Consider the following 18,663-nt stretch of genomic DNA (forward strand, 5'->3'; position numbering starts at 1 on the left):
CTTCTGGCTACCATTTGCATTCGTTCTAAGGTTCATATTTTAGCAGTTCTGAACTAGGAATACAGGACTGCTGAGATAGTACAGGAGGTGAGGCTCTTGCCTTTCATGCAGTTCCCTGGGCTCCTTCATGCTGCATAGTCCTCAAGTGCCACCAGTAGTCACTCCTGAGCACTGCCAGGAAGGATTAAAAGAACCACCACTATACAATAACAACAATAAACCAAAGCAGGGATATTATTATTTATGTCTTAGCATGTGCACTTTCAACAAGAAATATCCGTGTCTTATGTTTGATGGAACTTTAGAGGCCCCTCAGTGAAGGGCCACTTGGCCTTATATGTCTGAGGCCTTGGTTCAGTCCCTAGCCCTGGGGTGGGAGTGGGGTAGTTGGGAATTTATGGGATTTTCCAATCGGTCAAAGTACACTGACTATAGTTTTATGATTCTACCTCCTGTCAAATTATGTGGACATTTATAATATGCAGGGTTTAACATTTATACAGTTGCTGCATTGCTTTAGTATTTAGTATTCAAGTGTGGAAAAGCCAAATGCTTTAAAAGTGAAAATCAAATACTTGTTTTTTTGCACATTCCTATCCAGTTCTCTCACTAAATACAAGGGGGACAATGAACAAACAAAATCCCGTTTTTTTAAAGCAGGCACCAAAAAATTTCTTTTATATTGCATATTACAACTAAATGGCTAATACAATTACCAAAAAAAAAAATACTGCTGTAAAAGAAAATTTGTGAAAATTGTACCTTATCTTACCATGGGGACATTAAGTCCTTGTCAGAGGGTTTCCTAAGCTGTTGTTGCTAGTTGAGTCTTCTGTGTTAGTGCTTTTGTTTATAGAGCCTGGGTGGCCTCAATGGTACCTTCCCATCTAATCTGGTGTACTCCTCCTGGGAGGACAGCATTATAGAGTTCGGAGGTATTGTGCTGTTCTGGCCACATGCTCCAGAAATTCCAGAATATTTATCTGGGCAGTGAGCTTACTCTGTGGTGTGTGGCTGCGGGTATGGCTGCTGTGGCTCTGGGGAGTGGAGAGGCGGGGTGGGGGCAGTGAAGTTGGGCCATGGCATGGCAGCAGCTGTGGGGGTGTGAGCCTGCTCCCCTCCCAAGGGCGCCCGGTGTTTTTAGTTGGAGACTTGGGGTATCCACGAACTGTTGCAGCTAGTTGATCTCCGAGATTTAATCATGAGTTCCAAAGCTGGGAACATAAATGAGCTTTCACAGTGGCAGTTGTCATAAAACCCTATTTTAAAGAAGATAGGATGAAAGAGAAAAAAAAGAAACCCTACCACAAACCTTTACTTTGGAATTATTTGTTTCATGGAGTGCCTGTAAGTGGCATCCAGTTTTCTGGGAAGCATAAGTCACTTTTAAAGTGATTCTTTGTGAGGAGCTGAATGTTGCTTTGAGTGAGGAGTGAATGCAAGAAGTTGATTGTCCCATGGAATGGGGTACACAGATTGACTCTGTGTGACCTTGAACTTTTTGCTTCGCTTTTTTTGTTTGTTTGGTGGCCGTACCCGGTAGTGCTCAGGGGTTACTTCTGGTTCTACACTCTGGAAATCACTCCTGGTAGTGCTCCAGGGACCATATGGGATGCCCAGATCGAACCCATATCGGCCATATGCAAGACAAGCACTCTACCCACTGTACTTTCCTGCCAGCCTCTGACTTCCCTTTTTTGAGCCTCATTTTTCTCATAAATGAAATTGTTATGATAGCATCACTTAACCCTTCGTGGTTCAAAAGAGTTATAAGAAATGATAGTTAACCTTATTTACATTTTCATCATGATTTGTAAGAGTCTTTTGCTATAAATATTAAATTCCTTTATGGAAAAATTTATTTAGTTTTTAAATTATTAACTGTAGATACCAGTGCAAGTAAATGTATTAGGAAGAGAGTATGGCTATGATAATAATTTCAGTTTGCCTGGAGTATGCTTATTGGAAAAGAGATATTATCAAATAGTGACTCAAGCTGCATACCTAATATAAAGAGGAACAGGAAGAAATTTATAGTCATATATAAATGGAAAGAGTTGTTATTAGTTTACATTAAAAATAAATGTTTTGTCATACCTGTTCTATAATACTATTCCGCTATTCCAGCATTAAAACTGTTGATATTTTAATGCTCATATGATAAGTAGTCATGTAATATAAGTACTTACATATAGTTTTCAGTGCATCTTGGGAATTGACTGGAATAAATTTCCCTCAGTCTCACGACACACTATTCTGTTTTTTAAGTCTAGTCAACTTAGAGATTTCTGTTCCAAGTACCTCCTCAGGATCACTTTCCATGATATTATGCTGCCTTGAAGTCTCCCCAGACCACTTATAATGTTTTATAATTTTTGTGTGTGTGCATTTAATTTTAATTCCTATCCTTTTCCCGGTAGATTTCATGAGGGTAGGGATGACATCTGATACTTCTCACTGTTGTATTCCTAAGGACCAAAGAAGTTACTGGACATTTTTGTGTTATGTGAATAATTACTATATTTTTGCTATACAGTATCATTTACCGTAAATGTAGAAAGGGAAATAAGTAGAATTTCGAGGTCAAGTTAATTTTGTGATTTTTTTTACTGTATGTGTCTATACACAAACATTTATTAGGCCTCTGTTTACTCTGTGTTCAAATGCTGTATTTGGTACACAGCAAGTGACAAAGTAAATTAGAAAGAAACAAACTGTCTAGAAGTTAAGCTAAGCCCCGGGCCTTACATTTCAGAGTTATCTCTTTACCCAGGCATCCACCATTTGCTTGAATTTCCATGTTCCATATCAAAGAAAATATTTTATTTCCCACACATATGTTCCTATGCAAACTTGCCATTACGCTTGCTTTTAAGATTGTTAGCAGATGAAACAGCTGTGACAAGTTGGGTAACAGCTGCTTACGGAATGTCTTGGACACAAATTCTTCATACATTTGGCTTAGGTTTCACTTTTATTCTCTGCTCTGATACTTGCTTCTTTCTAACATCTCATTTTGTGAAAGTATAGTGTGTATGTGTGCATGTATGCTAATGAAATGGGAACTTATATATGCTTGTTAAAAAGGGATTTAAAATATTTAAAATATTCCTCATTGAGAAAATCTAAGCCTGTTTGGCTTTCTTGGACATCATTTCTTGAAAGTATAGGATAAAGAGAAGAACCTTAATCAATAACCTATTGTATGTAGATATAAAACAAGGGTCGGAGCAATAGTGCAGCGGGTCGGGAGCTTGCCTTGCACACAGTTGACCCGGGTTCGATCCTTGGCTTCCCATATGGTCCCTTGTGCCCACCAGGAGTGATCCCTGAGTGCAGAGCCAGGAATGAGCCCTGAGCGCCACTGGTGTGGCCCAATAACAAAAACAAATTTGTAAAGATATCATGAAAATCATACAAAGTTCACTCTGGTAATCCTAAGTGGAGACACCATCGCAGACTGAAGTGTATCAGAGTCTAGGAAGTAACACAAGGTTGAGGATGTGACTTAAGTGATAGCGCACAAGCCTGACATGTACGAGGTCCTGAGTTTAATCTCAGCACCTCATGCCCCTGCACCCTTGAAGATCTTGGGTATGTCCCTGGTGACATCAAGCACGGCCAGGCCAGGCTACCCTGAGAAGGTTCTGCTGAGGTTAGCCCCTCCCAGAAAGAAAAAGAAAGAGAATATAACATAGTTTGTGTTCATTTGGGATAGCTTATTCCATATGCTTGACTTTTACACAATTTGAAAGGTTTTGGCATTTTTTAACTTAAGTATATCAGGCTTATCCTTTGTCTACCTTTTTTGTTCCTTAAAAGAAAAGGATAGAAAATATGACCTCGCGTATGTGAATTTTTATTGTTGTTTCGGTGTGTTAAGTCACCTTCTCTCTCCTTCCAGCTCATTATCGACACTTTATACAAATATGAAGATATTTATGTCTCTGGACAGTTTTGAATTTGGTAACACATATTTTTTTAATTAAAATTTTTTTAAAGCTTTAACCCTATGCTTAAGTTTCTCTGGCCCATGACTTTTGGCTCTTTGCCCAGATCAGATTAATCCTCAAAGGATTTGCTGTCTTGCTTGCAAGTGGCCCAGACAGCACACAGGGCTGCCCACGAGGGATGGTCACTGAGAAACTTTGACCTGATGTTGAGGGAGATGGAGAACTCGCAGTCTCCCACTCCAAGAGCAATTCCCAGGAAGACTCAGCCCTGTTTGCATCAATGCTTCTTGTCCATCAGGGTCTTCTCTGAAAAGAGACTGGCCACTTGCATTTTTCTGTTATGCTGGCTGACAGAACCAGTTTTGTAATTGCAGGATCACACCTAGATTTTAGCAGTTTTTCAGTCATCCTGTAAACCACAATCTAGACAGTGCTACATTATTATTCAATACTCTCATTGATCAGTAAAGGTAAAGGTAAAGGCCCTCCCGTTGATCGTCGATTTGCTCGAGCGGGCTCAGTAACGTCTCCATTGGAGACTTTTGTTGTTACTGTGTCTGGCATATCGAATACTCTCGGTAGCTTGCCGGGCTCTCCGAGAGGGGCGGAGGAATCAAACTCGGGTCGGCCATGTTGGCCGCGTGTAAGGCGAACGCCCTACCCGCTGTGCTATCGCTCCAGCGATCAGTAGTGTCCCTTTTATTTTACCTTATGCCAAAGATAATTTAATTCAAATATTCCTTGTTTGCCAAGATGAGCCACATACTGCTGTTTTGTCAGTAAACAGAAAGAAACAAGATCTTCCTCCCCGCAGAGCTTCTATTTTTATCTATTGATTTATGTGTTGATTTGCTTTGTGGGTGCCAGAGTATCGAACCTGGGACCTCACACATGTAAGGCAAGTCCTCAACTGCTAAGCTCCATCCCAGCCCTGAGCTTATGTCTTGATGAAGACAGGCAATGCAGTGAACCTTATCAGAAGACACATATTGAACGTAAGGAAGAAGGGAAGTGTAGAGCAGGTTTGGGTGGGGTAAAGAAATGCCTGGGGGTGGGACAGAATAAAGTTTCAGATTAAACGGAGTAGCCATCTGGACCTGGCGCAGACGTCATGTACACAGACTTGACTCATGCACAGGAGGAATACTTTAAAGGTGCTATCATGACCATAACACGAAGAAAGGCAAAGAGGAGAAAAGACTTTTGCTTGTAATTCTGTAGACACAAAGGAAGTTTTCCTCTAAGCGTATTCCTTTTAACCCTTTCATCTTTAAAATGGAGCCATTCACAGCTTTCCTTTGAGGAACAGAAAACTGCCAATTATTTTCTTAGGCAGAAGCAGGCTGGATTCAGAGGGGCTCTAAATTTAAAATGTATTTCCATCATCTGTGGAACTCTGCGCATTCCTGTAGCAATTAACCATGTCTTCTGCAAGCGGCCTATAATTAGACCACAAAATGTAATTCCTCCCTCAGGGATAGGCGATAAACTATAATAGAGCGAGGCTTAAGGGAAGTGTGGGAACATGGCTGGTGACCCTAGAATTCCTGCATATCGTGGTTCTTTGAGAAAGGGAGCCCCTTCTGCGTTTCCGGCCTCTGTCCGAGCACAAATAAAGAGTCTGCACACTTTGCTAAGTTACTTATAACTTAAAAGACTGCATCAGAATCACCCAACCCAAGCCAACAATCCTTTTGTCCTTTTTCTCTTAAGAGTCACTGTGTTTCCTATATGATGTAGGGCTGCCATTCTGGAAAACCGATATAATGGGGCTTCTCAACTTTGCTGGGATTTGTTTTCTTTCACTTTGGACATCTTGCATGGCCTCTCCCCAGGAGCAGCCCTTGCACAGACTTCGGCACAGACTCCGCGCTGACCTTCTCCCCCAAACAGTGCTCCTAGCAGCAGGGGGCCCTGCTAGAAAGGTCACAGCTGTGTTTTGCTTTCAGCCACTTTTGGCATTTCCAAGAAAGGAGTTTCCTTGTTTGTGCATATTTGGCGATGAACTTAGCACTTTAGGGTTTATCATGCCCAGATTTAATCTCCTGAGATAAAACTCAACTGGCAGTAGTCCAAATCCAAATGCAACTTCTGAATTTCCTTTCCTTCCCTTTCTTTTTTTCCTTTAGTTGTCTTAATTATAAATTATTTTTGTAAATTTTTTGGTTATAATGACAACCCAGTGTGTTACTATAGAAGTTTCAGGCATATCATAAATCAACATGAGCTACAAAACTACGTTAAATTCATTACTTAAAGTCCACTCCACACAAATACTATAAATTTGAATCGAATAAAGTGTTTAGAGGTTTTTCAGTGCTAGGTAGACCAAAAAACAAAAAAACAAAACCCTTGAGCAAAAGACTAACTTCCAAATTGAACCCTGGGGCAAGAAAGATACATTTTCAAATTAAACTGATATTTTAAGCCAGTAGAAGCTTTGGATATAATTATAACAAGAATAAATAAACTCTCTACCAGCAGTGTTCAAGAGAAGAAATATCAAAAGCAATTATTCAGATACCTCTGCCATTCAGATGAGCAAAAGGTTGATTTTTCTGGAAAAAGAAACCAAATTTTAGGCTGGCAAGGGCCCCCTGAAATCTTTGCAAGTATGACTACTTGTTTATCAGCCCATGCTGCTCTTTAGGAGATACATAACCTAGCTTTTCGGGAAATCTACTTCTTACTGTCCGAGATATTCTGAAAAGTCCAGTGCAATAGCAGTGCTGTTGGAAAATACATATGGTTTGTCATCTGGTGCCCTGTCCCCCTCTGTCCATTGTGGCCTGACAAAGTCTTATATGGTAAAGTTAAAAATAGCAGACACACAGGCTGCTTCTCCTTGCCCTTTCCTATGGAAACGTCTGGACCCCGGGCGGTTGGTACTTTTCATGTTCACGTGTGGGCAGAAGCCTCTGGGAATCCAATTCAGCTCCCCCAATCCCCAACCCCCAGCCTACCCTAATAGTCTGAATGTTTCACATATTTAAAGGGTTCTTGTTCATCATGGGCTCTGGGTTATCTTTTCACATATCATTGCCCAGCTTCCACTTATATATCCCCCAGTTAATCCAAATTACCACATGACTGTTTTTCTGGAGTCAGAGCTGAATAAATGAGCAGTGTTCCACCCCATGAAGTGGCGTGGGCCAGAGAGAATTGACGAGCCAGAACATCGCGCTGGGGATAGATGTTCACGGTGATTTACTGGGGAATGTAATTGGCGTTGGAGAGGATCCTTTATCAAGCTGGGGGCCAGGTTCCACTTTGGCAGGTCTTGCTTTATGTCTTCGCATCTGATTTAGGATGCCCCTGAAGGCAAACATTACTGGCATGTTTAGTAGGAGATATTTCTTTCTGGTGCTTAGTCATGTACAATATGGACCATGTGCTGACAGTTGTTTTTTGTTTATTCGTGGAGCCTGGCAGTATTGGTAGCTATGGGGGTTGCCCCAGTGGTGCTCAGAGAACCATCCCATGTGGGGGGGGGTCCAACTCGGGACTTCTGCATGCTCGGCATGTTCTCTGCCACTTGAGCTCTCTTTCTGGGTTCTCCACTGTATCACCCCAAGACAGGCTATTCCCTGAAAGAACTCTAGAGAAGAAATTGAGGCATGGGGTGGGGGGTGGTGAGGGATGGGGACGGGGAGGGAACTACATTGAAGGTAGAAAATATGTGGGTTTTTTGTTTTTGTTTGTTTGATTTTCAGAAATACTTAACGAGGGGCTGGAGTGATAGCACAGCAGGTAGGGCGTTTGTCTTGCATGCAGCCGACCCAGGTTCGATCCCGGCATCCCATATGGTCCCCCGAGCACCAGCAGGAGTAATTCTTGAGTGCAGAACCAGGAGTAAGCTCTCTGCATCGCTGGGTGTGACCCAAAAAGAAAAAAAATAGTTAGCAAGTGTTAGGGAGGTTGATGGCTAGAGTTGTCTGTAAATGTACCTGGGATTACACCATATGACTCCAGAGCTGAAGAACTGCGAATGGGGCAAACAGGAAGAAAGAAGTGGATAGAGGGTCTTCCTGCCGCTCTCCTGGATGGAAGAGGAAAGAACATTCCTGGATCATAGTGTTCTTTGGACCATTATGTCTTGCCCTTTCTTTCATCCGCACCATTGACTGGGAGTTGGCAGTTCAGCAGGCAGTTCCTAGCTATTTCCTGGGACTGGAGAGATAGATAATTCTAGGGCCTGAGCCCTTACTTTGCTCAGGGGGAGGGGGCGCGGGGAGGTGGAGCTTTGATCTCTGGTAGCACAAGGAGCAATCTCGGCCTCCAAGCACTGCTGGGAGTCCCCCACCCCAAAAGAAGGAAGGCCTTTTTTCATGACAGTACTTCTGAGCCACCAGGTCTGCCAGTGTCACACCAGCACTGAAGTGGAGCAGAGGGTGACAGAACCTTTCCTTCACTCACCCGTCACGTCCTAGACCACCTTTGGGTTGACCAGTTTTTATTGTGTTTTACTAATTCCCCCATTTCCCTGCATACACTCAAGGAAACGTGAGAAGAGGATTTGAGACATTTAAAATAAGGTTTTCTTGACTAGCCAGTCACCCTGACACCTGCTGTTCTGTGTTCTTTATGCCCTAACATAGCCTATATCTTGTCATTCTATCTTATTTTGTTTCACTCAGAATAGTTTCAAACCATTGTTCAGGTTGTTTTAGCAAGAGCATAGGTTTCTTAACTTTTTGATGGCAAAAGCTGACATAAGGTCGGTATTATTAGAGTTATAGAAAATAAAAATTGGGCAGTTCCCTTAGTTTATTAGCTAGGGGGAAAATGTCTTCATCTCTAGCTCCACAGTGCCACCTCGCGGCTCTGTCTGTTCTGTTTGGGGCTAATCTGTCTTCACTCTCAGGCTTCCTTCTGCCTTCGCCTTCCTCTGCAACAAAGACCATAGAGCAAGGCTGTGTACTCCGACTTTAATTATATAGCTGCTGAAACAAAGATACTAGATCACAAGCTTGATAAAAACTCCGCCTGTGGGTTCTTTCTAGATGTAATCCTTAAACATTTATTTTCGGTCCTGAAATACAATCTATGCAGAGTTTAACTTTGCCCTCTAGCTAAGGAGAACTTTTGGTGATACATTCTGTTCATGACACATTTGTGTGCTTGTCGGATTAATATTGCCCTGTCCCACTAGACCACGTTCCCCACTAGCACACAGTAACCCAGCGCCAGTACAGATGTTAAACTGACCACAAAGAATGTCAGGAATACTTGGAGAAGTGAGAATATATTAAAACAAGAAAAGTTTAAAAATCAAATTAGGGACTGGAGCAGTAGCATAGCAGGTAGGGTGTTTATCTTGCACGCAGCCGACCTGGGTTCGATTCCCAGCATCCCATATGGTCTCCTGAACACCACTAGGAGTGATTCCTGAGGGCAAAGCCAGGAGTAACTCCTGAGCATCTTCTGGTGTGACCCAAAAAGCAAAATAATAATAATAATAATAATAATAATAATAATAATAATAATTAATCTGCGAATGGGGCGAACAGGAAGAAAGGAGAAGTGGATAGAGGGTCTTCCTGCCGCTCTCCTGGATGGAAGAGGAAAGAACATTCCTCTTTAGTAGTTGCAAAGAACTATCAATTCACCCATCTTTTTTATTCCTTTTAAATTAAAAATAAAAAGATTGCTTTTTTTTCTTTGTTGTTTATGATAGGGGACACCTAGGCTATACCTAGCAGTTCTAGGTTACTGTGACAAATAGGAAGAGGGGATGCGAGCAAGCAGGGCCTCACCCTTGCTTGGCATTTGCTCTGCCACCCGAGCGATCTTCCTGGCCCTTCTGTTTAATTTTTAAGTCCCTTCTTTTAGGACATTGAGCCTTTGATTTTCTTTCTTCCCCTGCGAACTATATTCTTGCTTGTGGTTCACAGTAAACCATGGTATTATGCATGCACAAAAGAAGAGAACGATTTTGTTCATCTGAAGCATCTTAATTAAAACTAGTAGCGGTGCAGTCTTTGGCACAGCCCCGGTAACCATGAAATACCGGGGAAAACCTTTTACCCAATCTCTCCACAACTTCCCATCACCGCGATGAAGCCAATTTCAGACCGCACAGGACCAGAACCAGTAGCCAGAGAGGGTTTTCTGGGCCCCATTCTTTCTCTTTCCTTTTTTTTCATTTCAGAGAATAGAGAACCAGAGATAGTCCAGTGGGTAAGGAACTTGCCTTGCACTCGACTAACCTGGGTTTGCCTCCCAGCACTACATTCGGTCCCCCAAACCCTGCCAGAAGTAGGCCTTGAATGTTTTTCTTCTGCTTTTGTGGTCCCCCATTTTTTTTGAGAGAGAGAGAGAGCTGTGGAGAGAGCAAAGAAAAACCGTCATGTCATGCCTAGGAGAAATGAAATGAGACGGTGCAGTTGCAAAAACCCTTGTCCTGTTGCCCCAAACAGTTAAAAAGCTTTTAACATTCTTTCCTGGCACCTCAGTTGTCTGAGGGCCGCTTACCTATCCATCACCGCGCTGGAGCGACAGCACACAGTGAGATACAGTTGTCACCGGATCCCGGCCTGCTTCCCGCCGCAGAGCGCTACAGGTTGGAATCTGCCGGGACTGGAATGCTGAGGTGTTAGTCCTGACAAGTTCTTCCCCATGTGAGGCAGAGCCTGCCTTTGTGCGAACCCTACCCCCGAAAATAAGGGCTCATTTTCCTTGCACTTACCTCTGTGGATAATTGCATTAACAAAGTCTCTTGGGGGGGAGTTGATGGTAGCCCTTGAACCCTTGGAAAATCAAAGAATGAGAAAGTCACCTGGGCCGGAGTGAGAGAAATGCAGACTTTGTCCTTTTGGGGGCACACAGCACAGGGGACAGCCGTGGAAAGCATGATGGACACTGTCACTTGTGACCCAGAAAAAGCCACCCTGTCTGTGTGGTTTCCCACTCCTTATTCCAACTCTTCACTCATTGTGCTGAGATGCCAGGGTTAGATCCTTCAGCTTTTTCCTTTTCTTCCCTTACAGTACTTCATGGGTCACTCCTGACTCAGTGCTCGAGGCATCTTTCATTGCTCAGAGGACCAGGAGGTGCCAAGAGGCCCAGGCAGTGCCAGGAGGCCCAGGCCACTGCAGCAGTGCTGGGGGCCTCTAGGGCCACACCTGGTGGTGTTTGGGGGCCTCAAAGGCTGTTTCCAGCAGTGCTTGGGGGACCAGGTGGTGCTCAGAATCAAACGCAGGTCAGACACATGCTAGGCATATATTCTAACCACTACCCTATCTCGTGTCTCCCCCTTATCTCAGTCGCAGTGATGTTTTGTTTTTCATAATTTGTTCATGTAAACGTTTATGTAAATACCCTTTAGATGCTCAAACCTCACTCACATTTACCCAACTATACCTATTCTGTTAACTCTTTGGCCCCCAAAACAAACAAGTAAAAAGGATAATAAGGAATTTCTCTGGGTTAGAGATAGAACAGCGGGTGAGGCATTGGCTTTTCAGTACATTGCACTGCATCTGCCCGCCCCCCCGCCCCCCCGAACCCTACCAGGAGTGATCCCGGAGCTCAGAGTCAGGAGAAAACTCTGAATACCCACCTGTTGCGGCCCCCAATCAAAAATAAATGAATGAAAAAAATCTTTGGAGCTAAGTGGATCCGGGAGAGAAGGGCAGAGATGGGGACACCAGGTCTCAGCTTGGGTCTCATTCAGCGCTATTTATGTGCTCCTATTTACGTGTCTTGATTTTTGGCCTCTGTGTTACAGACAGACACACACTCTCCCTGCCTCCGTTCAGGACAGACCAGGAAGAGAATAACCTTGCCCATCCTCTAGTTTCCAGGGACCAGGAGCAAGGGGACAGGATTGTCATTTTTTTTTTTCCTTACTCTTTCCTTATGGCTTTCATTGATTTTATTAAACTTTGTTTTGGATTTTGGGGTTTGTTTTGTTCTGGGCTGGGTTTTTTTTTTTTTTGGTTATTGTTATTGTTGTTGTTTAACTTTTTTATTGAATCACTGTGAGATAGATCCTTACAAAGCTGTTCATGATTAGATTTCAGTCATAGAGTATTCCAACACCCATCCCTCCACCAGCGTGCATTTCCCAGAATCCCTCCCATAACCTCCCACCCTCTGCCTGCCTCAATGGCAGGTGCTTTTCTTCTGTCCCTCCTCCTCTCCCTGCCCCTCTCCCTGCCCCCCTCCCTCTTCCTTTCCCTCTCTCCCTTATCTCCCCCTCCCTCTCGTACTTTACAGCTCATTTCTGAAACTTCTGCCTTGCATCTGTTTTCTCAGGGAACAACAGGCTATGGACCAATAGTAGATCTCTGTTTTCTCAGATACACAGAAGATGACCCCACTCCCACCCCCCCATCTCTAGTCCTACATTAATAGAGTAGTCTGTTTTATTTATGTCTTTCTTTAGAGGAAAACTTCCTAGTCATGCCAAACCCAGTACTTTAAGACTCTTCTAGGAATGTTATCTTTAAGGAGATTTATTTTAAAAAGTGAAAAAAAAAAAATAAGCCCTAATTGGAATCTGTGGTTTCATTCTGGAAGCCAGAAGAGCTGAGGAAAAAGGCGGGCTGCAGAATCTGAGAGTTTTTACTTCCGAGTTCTACAAGATGCGTCATGGCTTCTTCACTTGTTTGGGAGGAAGAAGCAGTTGAGCTTCTTTAGTTCAACCTTCATAAAATCTTGGTTCGCAAGTGCTGGCAGAGCAGGAGCCGCTGCATGAAGAACAGCCTGTGAGGCTTCGGCCGTCAGATGAAGCCATAGAGGGGGCAGGCCTGCTCTCCCTGCCCAAATGAGAGAGGGCCACTGCTAAGTTCTTCAGATGAAATCTGTTTGTTTGTTTGTTTGGGGTCACATCAGGTACTCTGTGCCCAGGGTTCACTCCTGATGGGGCACAGGGTGTGCCCACCATACAGAGTGAGAAGGATCAAACCCAGGTTGGCCACATAGAAGGCAAATGCCCTTCCTGCTGTCTCTCTCTCTCTCTCTCTCTGGCCCTCAGATGCTGTGTTAAGACACCTCATGGGTTCTTTGTTGGCCCCATCTTAGTAGCTTCCTGCTTTGCGGACTGAGCCTTGGGCAGTCAGAACTGATTCACTTCTTTATTTATAGTCTATGAGTTGATTTTTCATATTATGTAATATAAGACGACCAGGGCATTTTTAATACAAGTGTTAATGGGTACTGTTATCATCATTATATTTTCTCTTTCTCTCTGCAAATCAGTAGATATGCCATCACACATACACATACACAACATCCCAGGTACATATATGCATATAATTGTGATATGAGTTTAGATGAATTGTTGTATGGGTGTTGCTTAAAAATCACAAGCAATCAAGAGAGACAGTCTCATTTGCCAGCCAAGTACAGGAATTCCTTAATGAGGAGCACCAGAGAGATCGCCCAACCAGCTGAGCCCAAGCTTTGCATGTGGAAGGCGTGGGTTTGATCCACTGTATACTACCTGATCTCCTGAGCACTGCTGGTTTTTTTTTTTGACCCACAAAACAAAAAATTGTCAAGTTACTTAACAAGGGCTGGCTGGGCTTTTGGCGCAGCAATAAAGCACGTTAAATGCATAGGGGAGCCTCTGGGGATCCCATCCCTGGCACGTTCCTTCATGACTGTGTTCGAAGATCTTTCCACATCACAGTGATGACACAGGATCTGTGACACCCTTGACAGACGTCTCTCTCCTCTTGCCTTGCTTCTTGCAGACTCCACTCTACTTGGTCAACCATGGAGACAGTGGGCCCGTGAGGTGCAACCGGTGCAAAGCCTACATGTGTCCCTTCATGCAGTTCATCGAAGGTGGACGGCGGTATCAGTGCGGGTTCTGCAACTGCGTCAATGACGGTGAGTGGCACCCTTCACGCACCCACTGAGGTCCAGCAGGGAAACTTACATTTTATTTTATTAGTTATTTATTTTTTTTAAATAAATCATTATGAGATAGACCATTGTAAAGCTGTTCATGATTGGGTTTTAGTCATACAACATTCCAACACCCATCCCTCCACCAGTGTCCATTTTCTACCACCAATGACTCTAGTTTCCCTCCTGCCACTCCCCTCCCCCAGGCTGCCTCCATAGCAGGCACTTCCTCTTTCTTTCTCTGTCTCTTTTTGTCTTTCTCTGTCTCTTTCTCTCTCTCTCTCTCTCTCTCTCTCTCTCTCTCTCTCTCTGTCTCTATGTTTCTGTCTCTCTCTTACTCTCTCCCTCTTCCTCTCCTCTTGGGATTATGGTTTGCAATACAGATAACTGGGGGGTTATCAGAAGCATACACTTTTAGCTTCAGGGGAGATGCATATGTTGAAACCTCACGTGGATGTGTTAAATGAATGACCCAGCAGGCATACTCAGACTGGTCTCCAGTTTGAGTCCCTACAAGGGAGCCCGGCTGCCGTTGGTCTAAACGGATACCTACATTCTTCATATAGTTGAAGCAGGTCAGATTTGTTGACCTTAGGGAGACCCCAGCAAGCTCATGTGCAGTTCTACTTTGTTGACCTGGAAATGTCCCTATTTTGCCTGGTAAGGAGCATTTAAGGCCAAAAGACATGCAGGGAGATGGATGTTGACAGCAGTACATTATTTATGGTGTGGCTTGAAGTTTAGTTCATAAAACATGGCCTATTTGGGGCTGGAGAGATAGTACAGCAGGCAGGGTGTTTGCCTTGCACGTGGTTCAACCTGGGTTCTAGCCCCGTCATCCCATAGGGTCCCCCTGGGCACCACCAGGAGTGATTCCTGAGTTGAGAGCTAGGAGTAACCCCTGAGCATCACCAAATGGCATGTTGTCAAATGGTAGTGAATATTCAATTCCCTTTAAAGGTTGTGTTTCCCATCTACCTGTGCATGCAAGTGAGAGTCCATCTGAGGCTCCGGTGTGTAGGAATTCCAGACCAGGCATCCTCAGAGGGAGAAGGAAGCCTTGCCCATCTCCTCCAGTTAACAGCTTCAGCCCTGACAGCAGTTTCCTACCCTCCTAGGTCTGAACTGAGACCATCTCCCACCCAGCATTTCTTCAAGACACTGAGTTTTTAAAATTCAGAGATCAACATGTACCTCTGAAACTTAATAAAACGTATTTGAAGAGAATTGATCATGGTATGATAACACAAAAGAAAAATCAAACCTGGCTATTTTTTTTAACAGATATAACCAAAAAACAAGAAGTCCTATTGTCATACATGCTGCTAGTTCGATTACAACAACAACAAAAAAAGAAATTAAGAATACTGAGTTGTTTTAGAACAAAAGGCAGTACTTTGTGGTTTTACAAGTGAATATGGCATTCTTTATGAAATGTTTAAACTCAGAGCTTTTCTGGTGACTCCGAGTACTTGTACTCAGAGCAGTTTACTAGCTGGGCGGCAGCTCAGAGATACCACGCCATATTTGTCCAAGTGTTCAGATGTGACTCATAATTGTTCCTGTGCTATTGGATGGCTTCCAGGTCTTTGCCAGAAGGAACCTTCTTAGACATTCAAATCAAATTAAGAGCTTCTCAGCTGAGATCTCTGTGGCGAAATCTTTCCCTAATACAGTAATCCTCTCCACTGTGAAACCGGAACAAGGACAGATTACCTTGCAGAATCCCTGTGGCCAAAGGCACTGCTTCATTAATGAATAGTAAACACTGTAGCTAATAGTATAGCACAGATAACCCACGTATGTTTCTGTGATGTGCATTGAAAATGTAAATGGGTAGAAAAGGCAAAATTTCTTTTAAAGGTGGCATTTAAATAGAAATGAAGGCTGGTTATGACAGCCTTAAAGAACAAGGACTGTTGTGCCTTTTCTCCTATAGGACCCTCTTTGTTACCAGTAACTTTGTAGAAGGGTCAAGAGAGTTTTTCGAAAATCCTTGTACTTTCAAGGCAGGCTTCTTAAATAGTGGCTATCTAGAATCTACTGCACTCAGCTTAAGTTTTTTTTGTATACTAACTCTTTTCCTCCCATAATAAAATTTGAGAACATAACTAAATTGCCTGTGTTAAGAAAACAAAAGATTTCCTTTCCTATTTTATTTTTATTAGTTCCACCATCTTATTTCCAACATCTGGACCACATGGGAAGAAGACTGGACTACTATGAGAAGCCAGAGCTATCTCTAGGATCTTATGAATACGTTGCTACTCTGGATTACTGCAGAGTAAGTGTTCCTGGTGCTTGGAGTATTGAGGTGCGGGTGTCAGCTTCAAGTGACTAACTTTCACATGTAAGGAGCTCTTGACTTTTGACTCACAAAGGGTTTGCGTGGTACCTGAGTGATGGAGGTCCAGCCTGGAAGGCTAAGATTAACAGATCAACAGTGTTACACCATCCTCTGTTATGATCATTTTTCAAAAGATGGAGAATGTTGCTGGAAGGAAAACACGATTACTTAAAGTCCACTCTGTCTTCACAGAGAGAGTGTGCTGGGGTCACTTGAGTTCTACAGATTGTACCTCTGCCCTGCTTGTTCTGCCAGTGAGTTCAGGGGCATTTCAAGCAGAACTCAGCCCTGTGTGTGCAAACACGGTCACATTTCTCTCTGCCTTCCTGCTGCTCTCCACTAATCCCCAGAGTGATGAGGCTCCCCTGAGCCATCTGTTCAGCTGGGTATCCTGCCACCTGGTTTCCTTGAAGTGGAATCACTAAACTATTAAAATTAAAATCTGGGGGATGGAACAATAGTACAGTGAGCAGGCACTTGCCTTGCCTGCAACTCACCTGGGTTCATTTCCCAGCATCCCATAGGTCCCCAGAGCACAGTCAGGAGTAATTTCTGAGTGCAGAGCCAGGAATAACCCCTGAGCACTGCCAGGTGTGGCCCTAAAACAAACAAAAACAAATAGAATCAAAATCTGAATGTTTAGCTTTGCTTGCAAGGCCATTAGTTGATTTGGATTCCCAACCACCACCTTAATTCACTCTTCAGACATACAAAACCTCATCACTCTGGCCCCTCAATGCTTGCACAGTTCTGGGCTTCGTCAGATCTCAAGCAGACTAGCCACTGCCTCTCTCCAACACTCTTTTCACTTTCTGACTGAAATTGTGTGTGTGTGTGCATGCATGTGTGTGTGTGCACGTGCGCAAATGTGCATGTGTGTGCACACACATTTGCATGCATATGCATTCACACACCCATGTATCCATGTGTCCAGCTTTCCATGACTCATGTTAACATTTGCTAAATCTTCTGAGATTACCTTTGTGCTTTCAGAGAGTTTGGCCCCTTTATATATGTAGGTAGTCATTCCAGTAAAATTTGAATCTTTGACATGTTTCCTTCTTAAGAGATTCTCATAGCCTTGAGAATGAGCATCGTGGCATGAATCTGCTGTGGCATTGACCACAGTGTTGGCGTCGTGTAAGCTGCTGAGAGATGTATATGGGATGAAGGAGGGAATGAATTAATGAATGAATGGATTTTCAGGTATGTTACTGTTCCCAGACTGATAGTTTGCTATCTTCGATGCTATAGCGACAGTGCCCTCAGTATGACTGTTTTGTGCAGAATTAAAATTTGTCAGTGACTTGAAAGTATCTTACAGAATAAATCAGATTCCAGCTTATATCTGAAGTTCCATGTGTAGTCCTAATGTAGATCCTGGGGTCCTTCTGACTTCCTCTTCCAAAAACAAATGCCTCCTGGTGCCCAATTGCCAGAAAACACACCCCAGATTTTTATTTTGTAGATATTTACTAAAGGGCAAATCTGTGTATTGACTATAAATTATGAAGAACATTTTTCTCTAATTGAATATTTTTTCATTGATTGGATTTTAAGTTGTATCAGTTGAGACAACTTTTTAATTTAGTATTTCCCATACTTTTTTAGTGTTTGTTTTAGTTTTTTTAACCTTGTTATATAAAATCAGTTATTACAGAAAATGTAATGCTTTGTTGGTTTAAAACATTGTAGCAGTTGAGTATATTCTGGGAAATAAGAACACTTTTGGTACAAATGCCTTCTTTCAGAAGAAAAAAATAATGTCCTAAGATGTCAAGGACTTTTGGAACCACTGTTTGTTCTTTTCTGCTATTGACTGGAGGAGGAGGATTAGGCATAACATAAACATTTGAACTTCTGATTAAATGTAATAAAACCATTATAACTAGTGATGGAAAATTTGTTCGCTGATCTTTGCAACTGTACCATAAATCTAACCATGCTTGGAGTTTCCACTTCTATGCCAAAAAGGCTGCATTATCTTGATTTTTATGCTTTTTTTTAGTGGAAACTTAGGCAGAGAGTCAAATCTATTTCTGGGAACAAAAGTCTTGGTATCTTTAAACTCTTATCTGGAAATGTTCCAGATGTCTAATTGATGGGAAATCTTACCCAGCAGGCAAGCAACCAAGTGAAAATTGTACATTTTGAAGAGGTTGTTGTTTTGGGTTTTACCTTTGTAAGATTACTCTTATTACTTTTCCAAGTTCTTAATAAAAGAGCCTGCAAATGTCTTAAAAATAATTAAAATTTTAAATGTCAATAGAGCATAATGAGTTGCCTGAGGACTTTGGATGATATAAAAGAGTTCATTTCCTATCTATGTATATCTTTAACACCATATAAACTTAAAGGGGATTTTAGCAATGAAATTTTTTTTAGTTCATCATAATACCACTTTTAAGTAATAAAATTAGCATTCATTAAGCATTTGCTATGTGGGATGTTAACTGTATGGGATCTGGATCTCCATGTGGAAAGTTACCACCATGACATGGAGAA

General features: G+C 42.7%; 1 protein-coding gene across 2 annotated transcripts in view; it reads left to right on the forward strand.

Annotated features, from left to right (window-relative positions):
• Positions 1-18,663, forward strand: part of SEC24D (SEC24 homolog D, COPII coat complex component) — a 94,186-nt gene that overhangs the window by 44,044 nt on the left and 31,479 nt on the right. For both annotated transcript variants that reach the window (XM_056116721.1, XM_056116722.1), the window contains exons 9-10: positions 13,655-13,793; positions 15,980-16,095. In XM_056116721.1, coding sequence (XP_055972696.1) covers positions 13,655-13,793; positions 15,980-16,095 — 255 coding nt within the window. The remainder of the gene's footprint in view (positions 1-13,654; positions 13,794-15,979; positions 16,096-18,663) is intronic.

This window comes from Sorex fumeus, unplaced genomic scaffold (assembly GCF_029834395.1).
Source record: "Sorex fumeus unplaced genomic scaffold, SorFum_2.1 ptg000033l, whole genome shotgun sequence".
NCBI lineage: Eukaryota > Metazoa > Chordata > Mammalia > Eulipotyphla > Soricidae > Sorex > Sorex fumeus.